This window comes from Rhinatrema bivittatum, unplaced genomic scaffold (assembly GCF_901001135.1).
Source record: "Rhinatrema bivittatum unplaced genomic scaffold, aRhiBiv1.1, whole genome shotgun sequence".
NCBI lineage: Eukaryota > Metazoa > Chordata > Amphibia > Gymnophiona > Rhinatrematidae > Rhinatrema > Rhinatrema bivittatum.
The window spans coordinates 139148-165737 of NW_021820703.1; the positions used below are offsets into that span (position 1 = coordinate 139148).

The following is a 26590-nucleotide window of genomic DNA, read 5'->3' on the forward strand; positions in this document are numbered from 1 at the left end:
CGTGTGATTTTGAAGTGAACAGAGTACACTGAAAATGCTTTCTGCTTAAAAGGAATTTCTACCACCTGCTAAATCTTTTTTCTGTTAATCTCTTGCCAGTTTAAACCCAAACCACTGTGGTAGAGACCCCACAGCCTGAGCTGCTACTGTTAGTCTCTGGGCCTGATATAAGAGGGTGCACTGGCTGTGCATAAAGTTTTACTCGCGAATGTGCATAAATTTTTGTGAGCAGACTTTACTCCTGATGCAGCAGAATTCTTAATAAAAAAAACCATACATGCAAATTATACATACAAATTAACACGTCAACATTTAAATCCCAAGTTAATGAAGGTATTAGCTATTGCTGCCCAGTGAGAGGTGTGTAGGTTTAACACATGGTTTCATAATTTGGTTTCTGATTTAGATTCTATCTTGTAACTAGTCAACTACTTCAATGTGGATTATATTCACATACTTTAGGTATTTTCTCTGTTCCCAGAGAGCTTACAATCTAAGGGCTTCATTTAGTAAGTATTTTTCCCATAGACACAGAATGGGAGAACAGATTTAGCAAATCAGGCCCTAAGTTTGTACCTGAGACAATGGTCGGTGAAGTGACTTGCCCATGGTCACAGGTAGTGTCAGCGGGATATGAATCCTAGTAGGTTGCTACTGTAACTACTAGGTTAACTCTGCCATTTTCTTAATGCTGGAACTTTATCAAACCTAGAGTTTGTGGTGATGATGCGCCTAAAACACAATTAGGTGAATTTTAACACCCGCGCGCGGGTGCACATGTGTGCCGGCTCACACCAATGGAAGCAGCCATTTTGTAACATACACATGCATATGCACATGTTATAAAATTGGCTGTATGCGAATATGTGGGCTCAATTTTAGAGAGATGCGCGCATGTGTGTGCAAATGCAGCGTCTACTGCGTAAGTGGGGGGAATTTTATAAGGGGTGCCAAGGCTACTTACTCTTTTCCCAGTTTGTTCCCAGTTCACACAATGTAGGGATAGGAATTCCTAGTAGGCTGCCTTGTTAAACCTGACCCTTAAAACCCCAAAGTCTAGCCCTGATCTTTTTATTTTTTGACTTACACGCCAGCAATAGCAGAAGTAAAGTTATGCAATGGGAACCCCTGGTGCATGCTTGTGCGAGTATTTATGCACACATCTCATGATCACCCCAATACACCCATGCCAAGCCCCCACCCACGCCTCTTTTTTGAACTTTTTGATTTGTGCCCCTACTGGGAGATAAGCGCTTACATGGGCACTTCTTAAAATCTGCGCAATGCACGCCGGCCCAAGACACGTACTATCTCCCAGCTTTGACACAGCTTTTGAAAAGCTTTTTGACAGCTTTTAAAATCCACTAGAATTTGTACATAAATCAAGTTTTCTGCAAGTAAACCATGTTTTATGCGCAGAGAAAATGCTTTTGTGGATAGTGTGTGGTTTGTATACTTAACTCATGCTTTATGCACACAAAACGTTTTCTGAGCAGATGAAGTTTTATGTGCATAAATCATATTTTGGGTGAGCTAGGCATGTCTTCTGCACACATTTTATTTATTTACAGGATTTGTATTTGACTATCCACTATTCTAGGTGGCTTACAAGAAACATGCATAAATAAAAACAAACTCAAAACATAAAAGTATAGAAACCATCGACAGACAAAATCATACATAACGTATTTTTTTAAATATATAAATCAATAAATACAAAAATCAAAATTACATGCATCATAAAACAAACTAAAAACAATAACACCCACAAATAATAAATCAGACAAAATAGATCTGCACCCAACCAGGTCATAAAATATGCTTCAAATGTTTATTGCTAGCATCAATTACAGAATACATCATTTGGCATGTCTGTCTGAACAAAGCAGTTTTTTGTTTCTTCCTGAAACCAATCAGAAATACATCACTTTTAATCACTCAGGTAACGCATTCCAGGCTTCAGGCCCAGCACCTCATGATATACGTTCTTTTTATTACTTCCACTGCATTAGCATAATATTAGCTTACTGTGGAAGAGCAAAACCTTTTTTTGGTGTGTGCGTTTAGAAACTGTATACTGGATTTCAGTGCACAGTTTTAACACACAGCTTATAACATCAGCTCCTCTGTTAGGATCTTGACCACCAGAGTTATCAGAATTATGGAAAAACTCAACCCATACCAGTCTCTCTCCTTTACAGGTGTTGAATCCATTTTGCAATAGCTACTCTGGACATTAACACAGAGGACACATCAACTTATAATGCAGCCCCCTTAAACATGTAAATCTTTTAGAGAGCTGTTTCTATATACCTGCCCACAATATCATTTAGGATACTACTTCCTCTATGGGAACAGCTGTGTAGTTTGATTGCCCTGAAACCATGCTATCCACCCAAGGTGGCAAGCTCCAGCGATCTATCAATTCCTTTGGTAGTCTGATAATCTTGGACAGACATTTTGGAATAGTCCCTATGCAATCTAGGTGAGCCCATTCCATCTAAACAATATTTTTTATTGTATAGTAAATAAGATAACATGTCTTGGATCTGGAAGGTCTCCCCAGGATAGATCTGCCTTCTTGCCCTTCTCAGAGTCTTTTACTTCTAAGATCACCCATTTGAGTAATAGCTCTATCTGTTTCTGCAAACAATGAAAGCCGTCTGGAATTTTCTGAGTTGATGGATAGTTTCTCCAAGGATACTGGATATTCCTCTCTAAAAAGAGTCAAATCTCACAATTGTGGGATACTTGGGATTTAAAGTGTCTATGATTAGACTTCATGCTTGAATCATACTCCGCCATGTCTCTTTTCAGTGTAGTCCCTTCGGTCAAACAGGGAAGAGTTATGACTGCCATTGTAGTTGGTGATTTGATAATTAGGAATGTAGATAGTTGGGTGACTGGAGGGCATGAATATTGCTCAGTAACTTGCTTGCCTGATGTGAAGTTAGGGGACTTCATGCATCACCTAGATAGGATTTCAGAAATTGCTGAAGAGGAACCAGCTTTCATGATACATGTAGGTACCAATAACAGAGAGATTCTAGAGACTAAATTTATGATTTTTAGCTAAGAAATTGAAATCTAGAACCTCCAGGATTGCATTCTCAGGTATGCTTCCCGTTCCCCAGGCATAGCCCTAGAAATTCACTGAACGCCAGTGTCTCAATGGATGGCAGAGCTTTTAATTTGTTAGGAAAGGGAGAATATTCTGGGGAATGGAGAACAGGTAACCTAGTTTGACAGGATATACTTTGTCTTAACCAGGATGCAACCTGGCTGCTGGTGCTAGTATTTAACAGGGAAAGAGAATAGTTTTTAAACTAGACCATGGGCAAAAGCCAATAGTTACGCAGTAGCACATGGTTCAGAGAGAGGTATCTTCCAAAGATAATGGCAAAATAAGGATGTTAGAATATCCCAGAAAAGAAGTTGTGGATCTAAGCAACACTGTAGACCAGTGGTTCTCAACCCTGTCCTGGGGACCCCCCCAGCCAGTCGGGTTTCAGGATATCCACAATGAATATGCATGAGAGAAAATTTGCATACACTGCCTCCATAACATGCAAATTTTCTCTCATGCATATTCATTGTGGATATCCTGAAAACCCGACTGGCTGGGGGGGTCCCCAGGATAGGGTTGAGAACCACTGCTGTAGACAATATTTTGAAATCCTTTGCTGAATGTGCAGTGGCGGTATAAAAAGCAAATTTAGAAATTATTATGAAGATAATGCAGTATAAAATGGAGAATATTCAAATACCTTTGGATCGCTCCATGATGTGCAATTCTAGTTGCTGCATCTCAAACATATAGCAGAACAAGAAAAGGTAAAGTGAAGAACAACCAAATTGATAAAGGTGATGGAATGGCTCCCTATAAGGATATCCCCAATTAATTAGGGCTCTTCAGCTTGGAGAAGAGATAGCTGATAGAGGGCTATAACATCATGAGTGGAGTGCAATAGTTAAACATGAATCAGTTGGTTACTCTTTATAAAACTAAAAACACTAGGGAACACATGAAGTTAAGTAGCATGTTTAAAACATATTGGAAAAAATGTTTTTTACTCAATGCACAATTAAGCTCTAGAATTTATTGCTGGAGGATGTGGTAAAAGCAGTCAGTATAGTTGGTTTAAAAAATGTTTTGGACAAGTGTCTGGAGGAAAAGTCAGTAAACCATTACTAAGTAGATTTGGGAAAACCCATTGCTTATCCCCAGGCATAAGCAGCATGGAATCTATTTGAGATCCTGGCAGGTAAATGTGACCTGGATTGGCCACTATTAGAAACAGGATACTGAGCTTGATGGACCCTTGATTTGGCCCAGTACAACAGTTCTTATGTTCTAAAGCAGACTCACTGCATAATTACCAAGTTCTGCAGAGGACCTCAACAATACTACAGGAAACATGAGCCTACCCATGTGCAGGGAATCTGATGGAGAAGAGACATGTCTATAAGTATTTCTAGACATTTCTGCCACATCATGATCTATTGTTAGCATGATTTTCACAATTGGGAATATGAGAACAAAAGATATATCATACTGGGTCTAACCAAGGGTCCATCAAGCTCAGTAACCTGTGCCCAACAGTGGCTAATCCAAGTCACAAGTACCTGGCAAGTATCCAAACATGAAATATATCCCAAGCAACTATTCCTTATTGATTAATAGCAGTTTATGGACTTCTCCTCTAGGAACTTATTCAAACCTTTTTTAAACCTTGTTATACTAACTGCCTAACCATATCCTCTGGCAATGAATTCCGCAGCTTAACTATGCGTTGAGTGAAAAAGAATTTTCTTCAATTTTTCTTAAATGAGCTACCTGTTATGGTGATTACACTTCACGAATGGACTCTGAATCTTCCAGGTTAAAGCACCATTAAGCTTCAACCCGTGCGCCCTATGATATAACTTCATATTTATTTCCTGCCTTATCTTCTTTCCAGCTTATTGCAAGCTTCCAAGTTCGCTTACCCTGTTAATTGTAACTTTGACTCATTCCTACCTACTGTTTACTTTTGTTTACTTGAATTGTTACCCCAGTTATATTCTTTGTTTATTGTAAACCGGTCCGATATGGTTATTTACTATGAAGGTCGGTATATAAAACTGTTAAATAAATAAATAAATACTTGCTAGCTTCATGGAGTGCCCTCTACTCCTCCTATTATCTGAGAGAGTAAATAACCAATTTACATTAACTGTTCAAGTCCTTTCATGATTTTATAGACCTTCTCTTCTCCAACCTGAACAGCCTTACCCTCTTTAGCCTTTCCTCTTAGGTGAGCCGTTTCATGCCCCCTATCATTGTGGTCACCCTTCTCTGCATTTTCTCCAGTGCAAGTATATCTTTTTTGAGATGTGGCAACCAGAATTGCACACAGTGTTCAAGGTGCAGTCTCACAATGGAGCGATACAAAGGCATTATGACATCCACTGTTTTATTTGCCATTTCCTTCTTAATAAATTCCTAACATTCTGTTTGCTTTTTTGACCATCACAGCACACCAAGCCGACAATTTCAATGTATTATCCACTATGATGCCTAGATCTATTTCCTTGGTGGTAACTCCTAAGATGGGTTATTTTTCCATATATGCATCACCTTGCACTTGTCCACATTATATTTCATCTGCCATTTGGAAGCCCAATCTTCCAGTCTCACAAGGTCCTCCTGCAATTTATCACAATCCATTTGAGATTTAACTACTCTGCATTATTTTGTGTCATCTGCAAACTTGATCATCTCACTCGTCATACCCATTTCCATATCATTTATAAATATATTAAAAAGAACTGGTCAAGAACAGATCCATGAGGCACTACTGTTAATCTTTTTCCACTGTGAAAACAAACCATTTAACCCTACTCTCCGTTTCCTTTCTAATCATTTAACCCTACTCTCTGTTTCCTTTCTTTTAACCAGTTTGCAAGCCACAAAACATCACCTCCTATCCCATGACTTTTTAGTTTTCTTAAAAGCCTCTCTTGAGGGACTTTGTTGAACGTCCTCTGAAAATCCAAATACAACACACCTACAGGTTGTCCACATGTTTATTCACCCCTTCAAAAAAAATGTAAGAGATATGTGAAGCAAGACTTCCCTTGGGTAAATCCATGCTGGCTGTGTCCTATTAAACCATGCCTACTTAAATGTTAAGTGATTTTATTCTTTATAACAGTTTCCATGATTTTACCCAGCACTGGTCAGGTTCACCGGTCTATAGTTTCCCAGATCACCCCTGGAGCCTTGTTAAATATTGGGGTTACATTGGCCACCTTCCAGTCTTCAAGTACAATAGATGATTTTAATGATAGGTTAAAAATTAATTGAAATAGGTAAACATTTTTTTTTTTTAGTTCTTTTAGAACCCTGGAGTACATCCCATCCGGTCCATGTGATTTACTACACCTGGACTACAATCTGGCCTACATCTTCACCGTGATTTGGTTTAGTTCATCTGAATCGTCATCCTTGAAAACTGTCTCTGAAATGGGTATCTCCCCAACATCCTCTTCAGTAAACACCAAAGCAAAGAATTTGTTTAGTCTTTCTGCGATGGCTTTATCTCCCCAAGTGCCCCTTTAGCTCCTCAATCATTTAACAGTCCAGCTGACTCCCTTGCAGGCTTTCTGCTTCGGATACATTTTAAAACGTTTTTATTATGAGCTTTTGCCTCTATGGCCAACTCCTTTTATTTATTTATTTTTAACTTTTATATACCGATCTTCTTGCATGGGATACAAATCAAACCTGTTTACAGTGAAACAATAACCTCGCATGAGAGCATTACATAGAACATGAAACATTGAATAAACTTTGAATAAAACATTAGGAATATAGAACATACTTTTCAAATTCTCTCTTAGCCTGTCTTACCAATGTCTTACATTTAACTTGCCAATGCTTATGCTTTATCCTATTTTCTTCTGATGGATCCTTCTTCCAATTTTTGAATGCAGATCCTTTGGCTAAAATAGCTTCTTTCACCTCACTTTTTAACCATGCGACAATCGTTTGGCTTTCCTTCCACCTTTTTTAATGCTTGTAATACATCTGGATTGCGCTTCTATGATGGTATTTATTTATTTATTTTTAACAATGTCCATGCCTGTTGCACCTTTCAGTTGTTTTTTTTTGTTTTTACTATTTTTCTCATTTTATTAAAGTTACCCTTTTGAAAGATTAGTGCTAAAGCCATGGATTTACTTACTGTCCCCCTCCCAGTCATTAATTCAATTTTGATCTTATTATGATCACTATTGCCAAGCGGTCCCCACCACCGTTACCCTCTCTCACCAAATTCTCCATTCCACTGAGAATTACATAGTAACAACGGCAGAAAAAGACCAAATGGTCCATCCAGTCTGCCCAGCAAGCTTCCCACGGCAGTAAATGCCACTCCATGCAGGCTACCTCCCAGGCCCAATACCCTAATGTTTTTTTTCATTCTTTCCCATCCTCTAGCCTATAGTGATCCACAATGTTTATCCCATGCCCCTCTGAAATCCTCTAGTCTTTTGTGATCCACAGGGGCAGATTTTCAAAGGGATACGCGCATACCCCCCCCCCCCCCGAAAACATGCCCCAAGTTCCCCCTGCGTGCGCTGAGCCTATGTTGAATAGGCTTGGCGGCGCGCGCAAGCCCCAGGACGCGCGCAAGTCCCGGGGATTTCCTGGGGGTGTGTCGGGGCGGCGCATACTCCGGGGGCAGGGTCACAGGCGTGGTTCCAGACCGGGGGCATTTCAGGGGTGTGGCCGAAGCCTCCGAAACTGCTCCCGGGCCGGGGAATTGCACAGCTGGTGCGCACGATTTACGCCTGCCTTGGGCAGGCGTAACTTTTCCAACAAAGGTAGAGGGGGTTTAGATAGGGCTGGGGGGGTGGGTTAGGTAGGGGAAGGTTCAGGAGGGGTGGAAGGAAAGTTCCCTCTGAGTCCACTCTGATTTCGGAGTGGCCTCGGAGGTAACAAAGGCAGGCTACGCGGCTCGGTGTGCGCAGGCTGACGATTTTGCACAGCCTTGCATGCGCCGACCCCGGATTTTAAAGGTTACGCGCGTATCTATTAAAATCCGGCGTACTCTTGCTTGCGCCTGGTGCGTGAACAAAAATATGCATGGGTGTACTTTTTAAAAATCTACCCCACAGTGTTTATCCCATGCCGCTTTGAAAACCTTCATGGTTTTAGTCTTTACCATTTCCTCCGGAAGGTCATTCCAGGTATCCACCACCTTCTCCGTGAAGAAATATTTTCTGAGATTGGTTCTAAGTCTTCCTCCCTGGAGTTTCAAATCGTGAACCCTAGTTCTACTAAATTGTTTCCTATGGAAAAGGTCTGTTGTTGACCATGGATCATTAAAACCTTTCAAGTATCTGAAGGTCTGTATCATATCACCCCTGCTCCTCCTCTCCTTCAGGCTATACATATTCAGGTTCTACAACCTCTCCTCATAAGGCATTGTTCCTTCTCTCGTCAGATCCTGAACCAATTGCTCCATATACGATGTTATGTTAAAATGGTTTGAATCACATTAGAAAAAATGTTTAGCAAATAAGGGTTCAAAATTTTACCTCCTCATGATTTATCTCAGAAATAGATGTCCTACAGGAATCTACCTTGTCGGTGACCCTTTTTATAAACTAAACTTACTGCATAAGCTAAAAATATGCCTATGAGTAGATAATATTTAATAATATTATTAATTATTAGATAATATTAAATATTTTATTTCTATGTAGTATTGATATGGTAATTCTACAAAAGACAGAAACATAATTATGTAAATAAAACAAACTATTAATACCTGTCGTACCGGTATAACAAGTAAGGGAGAACTGCTTAAAAAAAAAAGAAATGTTGCTATCTTCCTGCGTAAAACTGGCATTGCAAAAAATTTCATTTAAAGCACAAGTATTTTTATTGTACGCATTTATAATACAACCATGCCTTCATTCTTTGTTTTTTTTTTGTTTGTCTGTCTTTTTTTTTTTTTTTTTTTTTTACTGGGGGTGGGTTTGATTTGTTCCCATATCCTCTTCTTTAATCAATCCCCAGTTAGACAGCATACTCTTACCAGCCCTGAGGGCTGGATGAAAGTTTCCTCTGAGACTTATGCTGAGTGCTGCTCTACAGGAGTCATGTATCACCACCAGAGTGGAAGTTATCTTCGCAGAAGTTATGTTCCCTCCTTCCAGTGATTCAAGCATGTCATCTCCATGGCATGCCTGAGCCCTGTTAGCCCTGGAACGGAGAAAAATGTTAGGGGTAGATTTTCAAAGCAGCGCACAAGTGTACATGTGCGCGCACTACCCGGCGCGCACACATATACGCCCAATTTTATAACTTGCGCGTGCAAGTTATAAAATCAGGGGTTGGTGTGTGCAAGGGGGTGCACAATTGTGCACCTTGTGCGCGCCGAGCCGTGCTGCCTTCCCCTGTTCCCTCCCAGGCCACTCCGAAATCTGTCTTACCTTTTGCGTCTGCCAGTAGCTTGCCAGCACACAATCCTCCGACACAGCAACAAATGGCCGCTATGTCGGAGGCCTCTGGCCCCGCCCCCCGCTCTGCCCCTGGACTGCCCCACCCCTTTTTGCAAGCCCCGGGGCTTACACGCATCCCGGGGCTTTACGCGCATCGCCGGGCCTTTTTAAAAAAGGCCCGGCGCACGTAGGGCTTTCAAAATCCGGCCCATTGTGCTGTAACCTGAGCCATTGGCCAGTTCTGCATTTAACTTTTTAATAAAAATATCTTTTATACAAACTGGGACAAAAATCAACAAAACAATGGTTTAGCAGGTATTTAAAAGTTCTAATAATCACATTTAGAGTATATATAAGCTTCAGTTTTACCATCTATAATGCTAAACTTTTCACTCTATACATACATGACATTTTGCTATCAGCACAGAATTACTAATGGCTTCTTCCAAGGATCTCCTGTTCTTTAAAGAAATGGAGGGCTATTAAACATATATGCCTTTCAACATTGGTTTGAGAAGACGCCCAGGCAAAAATGGAATCAAAGGTAAAATATGGCAGACATCAGTAAGATAGTTGAACCTCTGTGAAACTATTACTCAAGTACATTAATCTATCTTCTCTTGTTTTGGTTGTGTAGTTGATATAATGATTATAAATTAGTTACAAGCATTTTTATTTATTTACTTTTTGCTAGAAATTAAATTGATTAGAAAATACTACTGGATTCCAAATAAAATACCCATTTACCTTTGCATACTATAGCTTCAATGAGACATGCTCAGTAATTTTATTTTCCAATGTTGTTCCTACAGCTAAATATTCAGAACTCAAGGCCTCATACAGTTAAGACATAAGTCCTTTACGCCAGTAACTTTTACTTGATTCTGAATAGACAAAATATGACTTTAGTTTCTTATTGTACTTTAATACAGAAAAGACATTTTTTAAACCTTCAGTGATGGCTAGGAGTCAAATTGATATTTTATTTCAAATACATATACATTTATTGATTTTTGCAGTTTTTCTCAAAACTTTGTTTACATATTGGGATCTGTGCATTTTTATAACCCCAAAACTGGAAAAGATGATAGTAATGAAGCCAATTACAATGACTGTCATAAATAACAAATGTTTAGACAAATACTTACGTCGACTTTCATACATACTTCTGGACTGAGCCCAGATTTTGAATGGATCTGGCTTTTTCTGCCCAGTGGAGTCTCCTTGCTCTGCTACTGAGGATTCGTTGGCTGGATACTCAGGAAGCACTTGGGTGCTATGAATGGGAGAAGCACTGTGTGTGCTGCGGTTACTAGAAACACTATGCTGGGAACTGTTTTGGCTGTCTTTCCTTTCAAGTGGCTGCTACAAAAAAGAAAAGTGAAAAGGAGACAAACATAAGATTATTATTGATCTGTAAGTGGGTGTATTCCTTCAATTTCATAGTTCATCTATTCTGCAAACATGCACAGATAAGGAAACATTTAACTTTCCATTTACTTCATAAAATGCTGAATGCATAAAATCTCCTTTATGACAAGCTCACAGATTCACAAATAAACACGTTTGTTTAAAAAATAAAGAAGGAAAGCATCTTGACATTGGATTTACTGCATGGAACAAATCAAACTTTCCTCATAAGGTAGGCCCATAGGAAATTACAGAAAAGAAAGGTAAATTGGAAGAGACTGACATTTGTTTGTGGGAAAACAGTTCAGAAAAGGTGAAAAATATAAATACCATATGCTCACATGAACACAGACTATTTAAATGTTCTTTTTGTATGCATTTATTAATGAAAAATAAAGTATCTTCTTTAAGGCAGTAAACATAAAAATACATGCCAATAAATGACTGTAAATAAAGGGAAATAAAGTATGCTGTATATGTTGATTTTTCCTGGTCTTTATTTCCTATTTTTTCTCAGAGGGACCATATTTAAACAAATGCTTATGTATTTTTGCAAGTATCATTCTACTACTTAGAAGTTTCATTGAGGTATAGGTTTTCTAAATACACAGATTCTTTGTTTTCTCATTTGTTCTTCCTATAACTCCCTCTATTCTAATTTTTCACTTATGTTTATGTATTTATTTATTTGATTTATATTCTACTTTTTATATACTTCTAAGTCGAATACATTCAGGTTCAATATATATTTCCTTATGATTTTAATTTCAATCTATAGTCTCTCAATCTCCAACCCTTCAGTGTCTATCACAGCCACGTGCATGTTATAAAATCCAGGGTTGGTGTGCGCAGGGGGTGCACAATTGTGCAACTTGCGCACGCTGAACCGCATAGTCTGCCTCAATCTCAATCTCTTGCTCCGAAATCAGAGCGGCCTTGGAGGGAACTTTCCTTCTGCCCCCCTGCACCTTCCCCTCCCTAACCTGTCCCCCAGCCCTATCTAAACCCCCCCCCCCCATACCTTTATTGAAGAAGTTACATGCATCGGCTGACAGCCAGCCCGCGATCCCGGGCACAGCGGCAAATGGCCATGCCCCCGGACCAACCCTGCCCCTCCCCTTTTATGCAAGATAGGCTCGGCACGTGCAGGGGCAGCTTGGGCAGCTTTTTAGTGGTTACGTGCACATCTTACGCGCGTAACCCTTTGAAAATCTTCCCCCAAGTGAATTGTCCCCACCTGTGTTAAACTGTACTGATTTTCAAGACAATGGGATAAATTCAGCAGATCCTGTTGGTTCTCTCTGCTGGGTAATACATTTTAAAGCAAAGATCCAACCATGAGCACCAAGGAGCTGTCCAAGTAACTCCATGACAAAGCTGTGGAGAGATCTTGACAATTCTAGGTGCACAAAGTTAGTGGAGATCTATCCCAACAGACTCATAGCTGTAACTGCTGCCACAGGTGCTTCCACCAAATATTGGCCTCAGGTGGGTGCAAACTTATCCAATTGTTGAATTTCAGATTTGTAAAATACATATATGTTTTGTGCTTCAATAAAACATTTTTGCCCTGAAAGATGGGGAGTATGGTGTGTTGATGAGTATGAAAAAAAAACCAAACAAACCCTTTCAATGATGCACGGACACAACAAAATGTGAAAAATATTCAAGGGGGTATAGATTTTCTATAGCCATTCTAGAAGGATAGAACTATACAGTAGTCACGAAAGTAGCAATATTTTAATTTTGCTTTGAAACTGGTCAGAAAAATGAGAAAACATGATAATTTAGGACTGACTCCAAGGAAGAAAAACAACAATAAAAGCACTTAACTGGAGGACAAAGAAAAGAGAAATTAAAAAATATATTTTTAGAACCACGTGAACTCTGACAAAGAAAATGACAAGTATTAACATTTATGACATTATTTTCAACTCTAGGCAAAATTACCAAATGTGGAGATATAAATATCTGGGTCTAATAAGTTACAAAATTATATTACATGAAAAAACCCAATCATATTTTATACAGCATCAATACAATATTTTAATCAATAGAAAATACATTCATTTACAAATATACATATTGCACACACACTATCATATATACAGTACAACATAATCAACAATAACCTATCCTGCTTAGCAATTATCCTGTTACAATGCTATACCCAAATATTTAATCTAGGTGTAATTAAAAATGGGACTGTTGTTACAAAAGTAAATAAATGGATGTAATGGGACTAGTGTTGTAACAGCGACATTGCTGAGTGAGATTTGACATACTTGGGTATAGCACTGTAACAGCATAATTGATGAGTACGATGGATTATTGTTGATTGTGTTGTACTGTATGTATGATAATAGAGATAATAGGTGTCCAATGTTTACATTTGTGGGGTAAAGGGTGTGTAATATGTATATGAATGTATTTTCTATTGATTAAAATATTGTATTGATGCTATATAAGATATGATTAGCTCTTTTCATGTAATGTGATTATTCTCAACTCTGACAGCCTTCAGTGAGCGGCTTCCCTCTAAGACTCACTGTAATTGCACTAATTTGTCCCACATCCACTTCTCTTACTTGCTTCAAAGTGTACTATGGATAGTACCAGCTTATCTTCTTACAGATACAAAATACAATTAAATCTGAAAATGTTACAATACTTTTGGTGGCAAAGCATGGAAAGAAGAGCAGGGAAGGGGAGAGAAGAAAAATATGGAGAGAGAAAGAGAAGAAATCAAAATATCCCTTTTACCAGGTGTTTAAATAGTCTATACTTCTTTCTGTAAATGTAATTGTCACATCCTAGGTCCTTCTCAATATGTAGAGCTTCATTTTATGCATGCAGGCAATAATCTAAACATTTTAAATAGAAGAACATGAGAGAAAACCTCCAGAGAAGACATGAAGCACTAAATTCATACTCATTTTGTCAATGTTACACAGCAGTACAAAAGACACAATAATGTAATGGCACAGGATGAGATTAAGTGATTGTTTTGCCTGAGTTACAGATGCAGTACATTACTCACAGAAACTACAAGCACGTTCTACAGGGTCGTATTCGGTGAATGATGGTAATGTTTTTTGTTCCAGTTCCATTTAAATTGAATAGTTTCTCAAAAAAAATTTTTTTTTCCCCTCAGCAGTCCTCTTCTTCGAATATTACAGCTTAGCAGAAGAGCTGCCATAAAAACCCACTGAGTGCCCATAACTATACTAAGCCCCAGGTGGTGGAATTTAGTTAACAAAAGAAAACCAACAAAGCAGCTGGGTAAAGATAATAGCTTTATAAGGTCAACAATATAAAAAAATGCAGTCTTTTGAGATTATATTGTTTCTTTCAATGTCAGCTGTATAACTGTTTTATCTCTACTCAATTACTTTGCTGATTTTCTTTTTATTTTTGCTGGACTAACAAAGTATTCTCTCTAATTCTGTGGACTGAACTGTTGAGCACCTGCCAATTCTTATAGTATGTATTAATAGTATTTCACCAGCCTGGTAGCAAGGACCTCATGCATTTGTTTCCATGCAATCCCAAAGCTTCAACCTTGCCAATCCAAAGGCTTGAATAATTTCCAACTAGCTTGGGGCCATTAAGAAGTCTGAGATGTGGTGTTTCTTCCTTTTCAGGATGCTATGGCGATACAAAATGCATCACAAATCAGACCCTTTGTTGATGATACCAGGAAAGGGGACAGAAAACATTCCATCTGAGCTCTATCTTCCCAGCACTGTACAAAAAAAAAAAAAAAAAGTATGGTCTTAAAAAAAAAAAAAAAAAAAAAAAAAAAAAATCGGAAAATGAAGGTATGGTGCAAACAACACAAAACAACAAAACTATTGAAGGCATACTCACTGTTGGAGTTTCATGTTGCTGTAAACTCCCTTGCACTTTGAATTTCACTGTTTTCAGACAATTCTATCAAAAGATGAACATGCAAGTACTAAGAAATACTTACATTTTATTTCAAAATCAAAAAAGAATTAAGAAATGCATCAACATACTGTGTGCTTAATCTGACTGTACATTACTTTGTGATAAATATGTACAAAATATAATAGTGTAAAATTACTTATTTCTGTTACCAAATATTGAATGTATTGTAATCAGTATAGTCCTCATTTAGCTTTCACCAAATGCATTTGAAACATGTTCAAACTAGTTTTAATTGAATTCCTACATGGCTAAATACAATTTATGCTGAAATATTAGCACAAACAGCAAAGACATGGCTCAATGAAAAACAAATTTTCTTTGTTCAAGTGGAAACCAAAGAGTCCAAGCAGTAACTCCAGGGGAAAATGGCCCCCTAACATGAACCTTTTCTGTGGTGTTGCCTCTGGGATTTCTTGACTGGTTCACTGGTTTTAGCTTGAGTAAGACGTATTTAACATGCTCTTCAGTGTACCATGCTTTTTTGTTTGTACTATTCTTATTGGGAGTGTAGTGGACTTTATGCTCATGCGCAATTCCAGCTTGAAGTGCCATCCTTTGTACATTTTTAGGTTGTAGTTTTAAACAGATTCTAAATAGATTTGGTAAACAAAGGTATATCAGGACTACACTATTTGTACTGGTGTTTGTCTTGTTACATAAAAATAAATATGTACATGAAAGTATATAGATATATAAATATAAAAATATATACATTTATCTATATATATATACACGCATATATATATATATATACACTAACATATGTATACACACATTCATACACATACACATGTATATATATGTATGTACACACACATACAAATACACACAGTATATGCTGAAAATCAAAGTGCAAGCAAGCGTACAACAACGTAAAACTTATGCAGCAAGTATACCTAATAGTAGTATTCAGCATTAATACGCCTGCAATCTCCTTTTGCTAGACTCTCTAATATGCTTGTGTGTATTTAAGCAAAATATAATGAACAGACATGACCTGACAAAGGACAATTATTCACTTGTATTTAACAGTGTGCCTTTTTATAACTCAGTCATGGTTTTCTTCTGACATTCTGGAGTTATCTGGGTAAGTAAATCCAACTTGCTTACTTGTAACAAGTGTTCTCCTTATATCAGTCACACAAGCGGGCACCATCATCTGATGGCACTGGTCTGGACTTACTCTCTAAGAGCTCAAAAAGTCTGAGCGTGAGTGGAAGTTCCTGTGCACCAACCCTATTGTGAATCTCCTCAGTCTTTTCACTAGCTGAACTTCAATTCTATGGGAAGAAGGGTGGAATCATGTGACTGATTTGTCCTGCTGTCTACAGAGAACACCTATTACAGGTAAGCAACTTTGCTTTTTCTGTGGACAAGCAGGACAAAATGCAGCCATGTAAGTGGGGACTCCCGAGTTGAGGGTTACCTTAGAAATCCTTGTCATGTTGAAAATATATGCGACCTGGTGTACAATGGAACCTGGGAGTGCTGAAATTTATTTGAAGAGATTTTTGAGAACTGCCTGGTTGAAGGCACTGTCCTTTCCAGATTCTTGCTCAAGGCAATAATGTTTGGCAAAGGTATGAATAGAGGACCAGAATGAAGTTCTGCAGATGTCTTGTACTGAAACTGACTGTAGAGAAGCCAGTGAAGCTGCAGAAGCTCAAATCTGCTGAGCTTTAAGGGAGGCCTAACCTCACTTCTTTATAACAAAACGATATGCAATCAGACAGCCAAAATGATAGTCTGTTTTCCTACAGGTTGGTCTTGTTTGTTCCAGCTTTGCCAAATATAGGGTGTAAGGCCTAGAAAATCACAGGAAATGTGGGAACATACTAATGTTATACAATCACAAAATGCATGGGGGAAGATCCAAGACATGTTCATATGTCTACCATCTTACTCTGCACTATGACTGATTCCTATGACGCCTTCATACTTGCCCTAGGAACTAGACCAGGATGTGAATAAATGTTGAACTATGAGACAGGAATACTCATACCTGAGTTTGCCTGCTGAAATAAGGGACTGAGGGAAGCGAATAACCAGAAGTCAGCTTGGTTGTAAGACTAGCCATAATACCTGTACAGTAGGAAGGGCAGGTGGGGAATAAACCTGTCTTGAAGCACTGTGCTATTAGTTAGGATAACAACACTTAGAAGACCATGGGCCTATTAAATATTACATTTTGTGAGGGGGATATATGCTACCACTGGAGCCGAGAATCCATGAAAGATGTGCTGAATTTAATAGTCATGAAATGCAGAATACTTCTGAGAAATGCCTAAGAAGTAAAAAGTGATGGGAGATGAAGCAGGCATCCAACTCGCAGAAGAACTGCAAACACACCTATCAAAGAAACAGAATGTAGGATAGAGTTCTTTCAGGGGTCCGGGGGGAAATGGGGTTGGGGTGGGGTGAGTGGAGAGGGAGGAGGCAAGTTGCAGCTGTCACAGTTGTGCCAAGGGGGGAGAGGGAGGAGGCAAGTTGCAGCTGTTATAGTTGTCGAAATGTGGTTTCTCAATTCCATTTAAATCAATCCATAATCCTTCCTACTGTCGTCCCAAAGCCTCATGCTAACAAATTACTGCCGATTTAAGGATATCGCCATGCATATAGACTTTACCATACATGATCTGCTGTTAACAGCCAATCGACACCAGCACTACCACCATAGGCTAGTCATGGCATAGAAACAGCTGTTAAGGGAAAGGCAAAATGACACATGCCAGGTAATCCACATTGGTCTATATGGACTGATGAAAATATAAACACCTTCTGGGAACAGATATTTGCTAATCACCATTGCTGATTACTTGGCGTATACAAAGTCTTGTCATGTAAGACACACGATTGAAAGATGGGAGGAAATTGAGGGGTACATTGCATAGACCAGGGGTGGCCATCTCTGGTCCTCAGGGGCCATAAATAGGTCTGGTTTATAGGAAATCCACAATGAATATGCATATGAGAGATTTGCATACGATGGAGGTAGTGTATTCAAATCTATCTCATGCATATTCACTGTAGCTATCCTGAAATCCAGGCATGTTTGTGGCTCTTGAGAACTGCAGTTGGGCACCCCTGGAATAGATGATTAAAAGGTTCCAGAGTAAACCTCCTGTACTGACCACGGAGGAGGAAAGTATGGGAATGAAGCAGTTCCAACGTACCTCGGGTGACAAGGTGTCCAGCATCAGACTATTGTACTCCTGTTCTCAATCACAGCCATGTAACTGGGAGGATGAGTTGTACACCGATGGAGCTAGCAAGGAGCATGCTGCTGAATGCAAGCAATCGTATGACTGCCAACTATCTGCGGAACATGCTACCAATGAAGGCAAGAAAAAAGAAAACCTTGGAAAAGTCACCTGGGTCATTTGGCTACCAGGCTCACATATGAGCCTTGAATGACAAGCACTTGATTGAGGGTGACAAAGCCCCAGAGGGAATATATTGAATGGAGCTAATGATACAAACTTCTATTCCCTGGAATGGATCAGATGATAGTAACCCAGAGTGTGAAATTTTGTTGAGGCACTTAAGAGAATCAACACCCACATGAATAAAGGTAATGCCAAGGAATAATCATGTATGGCTTTCTGTATGAACCTGGTCAGAGCTACAGAACAACTAGATGTAGCTGCAAAGGGGTACTTCACGGAGAAACAGGCAGAGACTTCAGATGGAACCATGAGAAGAACCCGTACTTCAAGGTCAATGGGACAACAAGATGAGGTGTATCAGCCTGCAAACACTCTAACCCAGTGGTTCTCAACCTTTTTTCGGCCGGGACACACCTGACAGATGGTTCTCACATGCGTGACACACTGAACATGTGACCGTCACAAGGCTATATGTAAACATACACTCTGCATCCACGGGAACCCCCTCGACCCCCAACAATGGGTTGGAACAGAACTAGGGCATTACCCATACAACTCACCATACAAAAAAAGATATTCTGGCTCTGGTGAAATCTCAGTAAAAGCAAAACAAGCTCCCTTTACTACTAGGTACAATAGCCTTCCTTATGAAAAGAGAGTAATTTACCACTAATGCATATCCTATTGAGAAAACACAACAAATAAGATTGATACAAATGCCTACATGCTAATAAAATACCTCACCTCGGTCACACACAAAGCCGTCTTTCACAAGGACAGAAAGACCACAAATTATAAATATGGAGACAGAAACTGGAATGGAAAACCAAAAATGCCACTCTGTATGCAGTGTGAACCTGGAGAAATGGAAACAAATATAGCACCTAACGTAGTCCCAGGATCTGCAATAATGCGCACAAACTATTCTGCACAAAGTTACACCTGCATAATGGCATGCACTTCAACAGTAACAGCCCTATCTATGAAAAGGCAACACTACAAATATTAAAACAGGCCCTAAACACCAATATACTTCCTATTAGGAAAACAGAATAAGCCAAGCTGCTATAGAACCCCACGCAGAAATAATTGTAAAACTATACTGATAAATATTTCAAAACAGCTGATGAACAGAATAACATTCTACAATTAAAAACTCATAAAATTATTAAAAATTGTCCAAATGCCAATTAAATATTTCAAAACAGATAGATTACATAATACTCAATAATTAAAATGGCAGTCAATCAAGAAAAATAAAAGAAAGACGACACCTTTACTTACCATCTCCAGCAACTCTCCTACTCCTTTCTCTTGCAGGCCAAAAGCACTCACCAGAAGCAGCAGTTGCTGCTGAAGCTCTGTCCTCACGATCCTCTTCTTAGGCCCACAACCAGTCACTCACTCACACACACATACCCCAGATTAGACCCTATGACCAGTCTCTCTCTCTCACCCAGAAACACATCACCTCCCTGACCAGTCACTCTCTCAATCACACACATGCTCTCTCTTATATATAAGCTCAAAATCACACACAAATGCTCTTGCACCCATTCACACCCACACACACCAGCTCGCACCCATTCCAACCCACACACACCAGCCCGTACCAGCATGCACCCATTCGCAACCACACACACAAACCAGCCCGCACCCATTTGCACCCACACACACACCAGCACGAACCTATTCATATCCACACACACCAGCCCACACCAGCACGCACCCACTTGCACCAGCCCAAACCAGCATGCACCCATTCACACCCACACACTCGAGCACGCACCCATTCGCACCCACACACACCAGCCCTCACCCAGGCACCCATTTGCACCCACACACACCAGCCTTTACCTAGGCACCCAATCGCAACCATACACACCAGCCTTTACCTAGGCACCCATTTGCACCCACACACACACCAGCCTTTACCTAGGCACCCATTTGCACCCACACACACCAGCCTTTACCTAGGCACCCAATCACAACCATACCCAGGCTCCCATTCACACCCACACCCAGGCTCCCATTCTCACATGCAAGCACCAGGCCTCACCGCCAAACCTCTTCTTTCTTTGCTGCAGGGATGGATTCCAGTTCCGCCATGGCTTTACTCCAGTGGGACTTCTTTTTTGCCACCACCGGGGCTCTCGTGGCGGTCTTGCTTGGCCAGCTTCAGGCTTCCTCTTTGCCACCAAGGGGATGGGATCCCGTGGCAGCCTTGATTCATTGGGGTCAGGTTTCTTCTTTGCTGCCATGGGGATGAGCTCACACGGTGGCCTTGCTTCATCGGGTCGGGCTTCTTCACCGCCACGGGGATGAGCTCCCGTGATGGCCTTGATTCGTTGGGGTTGGATTTCTTCTTTGCTGCCACGCGGATGAGCTCCCTGCATAGCGCCACCATCATTTTTAAATTTATGTCCTGCACTGACATGACTGCCCCTAACACATGACTGATCAAGAAGACCTTTTAAGCACCTTGATATAATCCCCACATATATGAATCCATGTTCAACCCAGCATAATGCAAGCATCGAAAAGGGCACTGGAAACAACTTGAGATATGGAGATCGATCCCAACATACCCTGACCCCCATAGACAATGGCTCAACCTTGCCAAGGTATGCGGAAAACAAAACCTCTTTTGAGATACTGTCTCCAGACAAAATGGCAGCTCTGATGTAGTGAACATTTCGAGAATCAAAAAGGCCACAGATCTTCCAGACCAATACATGGTCTCACTCCCAATAAATCTGTTATTATTAAATTACTTATTAAACAATGTGCCCCTTACAGCCATACCTGTGGAATGGAAACTCAGCATGTAGCAAAGTCCTCATCCCCTTGCAGGCACAAAATTCCAAAATCAGCTATCAGCGCCACCATGAGACAACCATGTCCACAACACCCAGCATAAAAAGAACCACTGCCACATCCAGAGTTCCCATACATGTCCAAACATGCTCTACTACACCAACATGGCTCACACGTTCTCTTGCAGCCCTTCCAAATGCTGGCCTCACTGTCACCCAAAAGGGCCAATGGACAGGACTGGAACCACACAAACATGGCCTCCACATGGGGTCTGTCACAAAACACATGGCTGGGAGAGAGTATGTGAGAAGTCAGATTACAAATCCAAACTGCACACACCTTCACTGAATCTGGAAATGATTCTAAAGATCAAAATCACAAAGCATATAGAAAGACATGGTTTAATGGAACACAATCAGCATGGATTTCCTCAATGGAAGTCTTGCCTCTCAAATCTGCTTCATGTTTTTGAAGGGGTTAATAAACATGTGGATAAAGATGAACCGGTAGATGTAGTAAAATCTGGATTTCAAAAGGCGTTTGACAAAGTCCCTCAAGAGAGGCTTCTAAGAAAACTAAAAAAAAAACATGGGATAAGAGGAAATGTCCTTTCGTGGATTACAAACTGGTTAGACAGGAAACAGAGAGTGGGAATAAATGGTCAATTTTCTCAGTGGAATAGGGTAAACAGTGGAGTGCTTCAGGGTTCTGTACTTGGACTGGTGCTTTTTAATATATTTATACATGATCTGGAAAGGAATGTTATGAGGTAATTATTTGCAGATGATACAAAATTATTCTGAGTAGTTAAATCACAAGTGGATTGTGATACATTGCAGGAGGACTTGCGAGACTGGAAAATTGGGCATCCAAATGGCAGACGAAATTTAATGTGGACAAGTGCAAGGTGATACATATAGGAAAAATAAACTTGCTATGGTTACACAATGATAGGCTCCACATTAGGTGTTACCACCCAGGAAAGAGAGTTAGGCATCATAGAGGATAATACATTGAAATTGTTGGCTCAATGTGCTGTGGAAATCAAAAAGGAAAACAGAATGTTAGGAATTATTAGGAACGGAATGGTGACTAAAACAGAAAATGTCATAATGCCTCTGTATCGCTCCATGGTGAGACTACATCTTGAGTACTGTGTACAATTCTGGTCGCCGCATATATAATTGCACTGGAGAATGTATAGAGAAGGGCGATCAAAATGATAAAGGGGATGGAACAGCTCCCCTATGAGGAAAGGCTAAAGAGCTTAGGGCTGTTCAGCTTGGAGAAGAGATGGCTGAGGGGGGATATGATACAGGTCTTTTAAATCATGAGAGGTCTAGAATGGGTTTATGTGAATCGGTTATTTACTCTTTCGGATAATAGAAGGACTAGGAGACATTCCATGAAGTTAGCAAGTAGCACATTTAAAAACTAATCAGAGAAAAATTCTTTTTCACTCAATGACAGGACTGGAACCACACAGCTCTGGAATTGTTGCCAGAGGATGTGGTTAGTGTAGTTAGTGTAGCTGGGTTTAAAAAGCTTTGGATAAGTTCCTGGAAGAGAAGTCCATTATCTGCTATTAATCAAGTTGACTTAGGAAATAGCCACTATTATTACTGGCATCAGTAGCATGGGATCTACTTAGTGTTTGGGTACTTGCCAGGTACTTGTAGCCTGGATTGGCCACTGTTAGAAACAAGATGCTGGGTTGACAGAGTGTGGCAATTTCTTATGTTCTTATATATATGCTATGAAATATAGTACTAATTGACTTGTTTGCCATCGTGTGTAGCGGGTGCTTTTTCAATTAAGATTTTTTCAGTTTCAGTACCTAAATAAGCGATAACTGCAGTACATGCTTATCTGTGCTTGTAAAATGGCATTAAACAAAAACATCCGCAGTACAGACGTATCTTTGTATTGAATCGAGTGGAGACTGCACATGCTGACCCACAGAAACACGTATGCGGCGCCATTAGAGAATGGAACCGGGACAGGCTTAAATGCAACGGTATTCAATTAAGATACATCTGTACTGCAGATGTTTTTGAAATAATTTGAGATTTATTCAGTGTGCTCTCAATTAAACCCCTGAGGAAGCCACTGGAATGTGGCGAAACTCGGTGCGAGTCGGACTATTTTAACGATTAACATACGTCTCCACCAATTAAAGATTTGGAAAAGACCTTTGGGCATCTATTCTCTTGTTGTTTCCTTACACATACTTTCTGGTCAGCACTACCAGGTAGTGACAACATACTTATACAGCAGTTAATAGGTCCTGTTAATGCTAAGAGTTATTTAAAACGCAATAGATTTTGTGGTGTTTACCATGTCAGGGTTCCCCCCTGAGGAAGCCTTTATCGGTTAAACAAGGGCCTTGTTGGGGCTTGTTATCTGCCAACCCGGAACATCATTTACTAGAGTCTGTCTTTTGTGTGGGTGTGAATGCTAGTGTGTCTATACATGTTTTTGTGATTACACATTTTGTGTATTTGTATTTTTTATTTACTAAAATGTATTAATCGCCTAACACATGAAGGCCTAAGCGATTTACAATAAAAACATGCATAAAAAATTAAAGGCTCAGCAATAACAATAAAAATATGAATTAGACGATCAGAACATAGAATCAACAAAAAATAAACAAAAAGCCTACTGTAATAAAAAGCCCTTCAACAAGGAGTCAATTTTTTTACATTATCTTGGAGACGAAGATCTACAGGCAGCGAGTTCCACAGGTTAGGCGCTGCTACGGAGAATGCTCTCTCTGGTCGTGGCAAGATGGGCATGACATACGGAAGGAACATCTAGTAAACCACGTTGTGAAGATCTTAAATCACGAGAGGGCTTATAGATCCTTAAAAGGGCATTCAACATTTGATACATTGACATATAATGTAGTTAACTGTGATTGACATTTGACTGTTTATTCAATAGTACTTATTCATTTATGTATGTATATCATCAGGCTTTGTCCAATTTCTGAAACTGTATTTAGTTGTGACCTAGTGTTATTTGTCAAAATTGAAAAAACACTGTTATATTGGTCTACAGTTCATTCTTTTTTAAGTGCTCATTGATTTTAATATGAAGAACTTTAGAATAAAACGACTTTTTTTTTTTTATAACCTCATATTAATGCGTTTTTCCCCTTTGGGAATTTTTTTTCTCCCTCTATATATATTTCTGCATACACTCGACTGACAGATGCAATGCAGCCCTTCCTGGATCCAGAAAGGAACACTGCCAGTTGTATACCCTTCCCATGACACCACAAGGTTGAGCCCGCACCAGGATACACACACCCTAAATCCTATGCTTCCATGTGCCTACCCGCAGAAAACAGGAAGCCGCTCAGCCGAGACACGAGCCTGTCGTGGCAGCTACCCTGACCCTGCCAGAGGTCCGTATGAAAATAAAGAGGCTGCCAGGCCTAAAGGCAGGTGGATGCACTTGGGTACTGCAGCACAGCAACCCTCCAGGACCAAAAAGGCCAACAGCCTCACAAGTCAGAGCATGCACATAGTGGGAATTTGGGGAAGGCCATGGCCAGAAATAAGAGGAAGTAACCACCCAGCACCTTTATCAAAGAAATCAGCAAAAGGGAATCAGCGTGAGCGTGATGCAGCTGAGGGTCCCAAAGGTAAGAATGCTCCACTGGGAGTGGTTCATAAGAAGAAAAGTGCCAAAAAGACCTGTGAGGAGGGCTCTTCCAAGAACAAAAACACCAAAAGAGCAAACTGGAGGGTGAGCTGGCTCACACATATTTTGGTTGCTGATCTGCCACACAGCTTCCACTTTCACTCCCTGGGCCAAGTCCCTGGGAGCCTGAGGCAAACACTATCCCAATTGTGGCCTCCCTTTCTTTATGGGGTTGGGTCGGCTCCTTAAACTTTTAGCAAGTACCTATCATTACTTTGTTCTTGGATATTTGTAAGAAAGGAAGGACTACTACTAATGCTTTGAGTTTATTTATATATTGATTTATACTCTGCCTTTCAGAAACTCCAAAGCAGATTACATTCAGGAACTGTAGTTCATTTACTCTTTGATCCAAAGTTATAGCTATGACAAAAAAGCATTTTCCAAGAAAGATATTTGAAATCATTGCTTGCCATAGGCTTGAAGAGAGCTTTCATCAAACATAATTGCCATACTGGGTCAGACCAACGGTCCATCAAGCCCAGCATCCTGTTTCCAACAGTAGACAATCCAGGCTACAAGTACTTGGCAAGTACCCAAACACTAAGAAGATCCTGTTGCGTCCGTCGGTCTTTGACGGCTTCGCCCCGCCTATCTCTCTCTACTTGCGGCTCCTCCCGCTCACCTTGGACTGATGGCCACCGCGGCGTCTGTTTGCCGACCTCTCTGGTGTCCCTGGACCAGTTTTGGTACTGCCTCCCACCATGCTCCTTCAAGGTACCTCTAGGGCGCGAGCACGCACGCCGCCCTCATCTTTATTTCCACGTTGGTGCAAACCTCAGGGGCGTCCCCCTGTTCTGACATCACAACTCCAGGGTATATTTGCCTACTGCATTTGCTAGCTCATTAAGTTAGCAACCGGAACTCGTACGGATGGGATTCGCTCTCCGTTCCTAAGCTACTCTGCCACTCCAGCTCTAACTGGAACTCTTACTACCCTTCGGGGTCACTAACGGGGCACCCGCTCCTCGGGGGCCTCTCTGCTTCTTTCAGGTGCTATCAGGAAACCAGTACTCGCTTCCTGAGGGCCCATGTTCCTTGTGTCGCTGAATGCAACTTCTACCTTCTACTTGGAAGAACTAACTACAGTCACCATCTGTGAGTACAGAACCATCTCTCTCTATAGTACTGCCTCGCTGGAATCAGGTACTCGCTCCTTGAGGGCCTGCCCTCTGCTCTGGTGCTAGACCTCTCGTCTAGTGGAGTCTTTGTTACTGCTAGTGAGTACAATGCTACCGAGTCTCTCTTCTCTAAGGGATCAGGTACTCGCTCCTCGAGGGCCTGCTCTCCCTGTCTCGGAGCTCTACTATTCTACTTGGGATTCTGAATGCTAATTCTACTGTGTGCTCATAACTCTCAGTGTCTTTCCACTACAGCACCGCTTACAGAAGATCCGTTTCCAGCGTTCTGTGAGAGACGTGCCCAGCCAGGCTCTACAACCACTATTCACTACTGCCATCTCTGGTGGTTCCATATACTGTTTAATTAAAGATTCAAATCTGTGTCTGTCCGGAGTTTAGCCTGACACTGTGGTCCCTCACGAGACTGCCCCCGTGGGTGTGATCAGCTGCCACAGTGTCCAAGGATCCACCCAAACACCAATAACCATAACAGATCCCATGCTACTTTGTCAGTAATAGCAGTGGCTATTCCCTAAGTCAATTTGATTAATAGCAGTTAATGGACTTCTCCTCCAAGAACTTATCCAAACCTTTTTTAAACCCAGCTACACTAATTGCACTAACCACATCCTCTGGCAACAAATTCTAGAGCTTAATTGCGCGTTGAGTGAAAAAGAATTTTCTCCAAATAGTTTTAAA

General features: G+C 40.4%; 1 protein-coding gene across 1 annotated transcript in view; it reads right to left on the minus strand.

Annotated features, from left to right (window-relative positions):
* Positions 1-26590, minus strand: part of LOC115081975 (membrane-associated guanylate kinase, WW and PDZ domain-containing protein 1-like) — a 249399-nt gene that overhangs the window by 100242 nt on the left and 122567 nt on the right. The window contains 2 exon segments of the mRNA XM_029586214.1: positions 10644-10860; positions 14776-14838. Coding sequence (XP_029442074.1) covers positions 10644-10860; positions 14776-14838 — 280 coding nt within the window.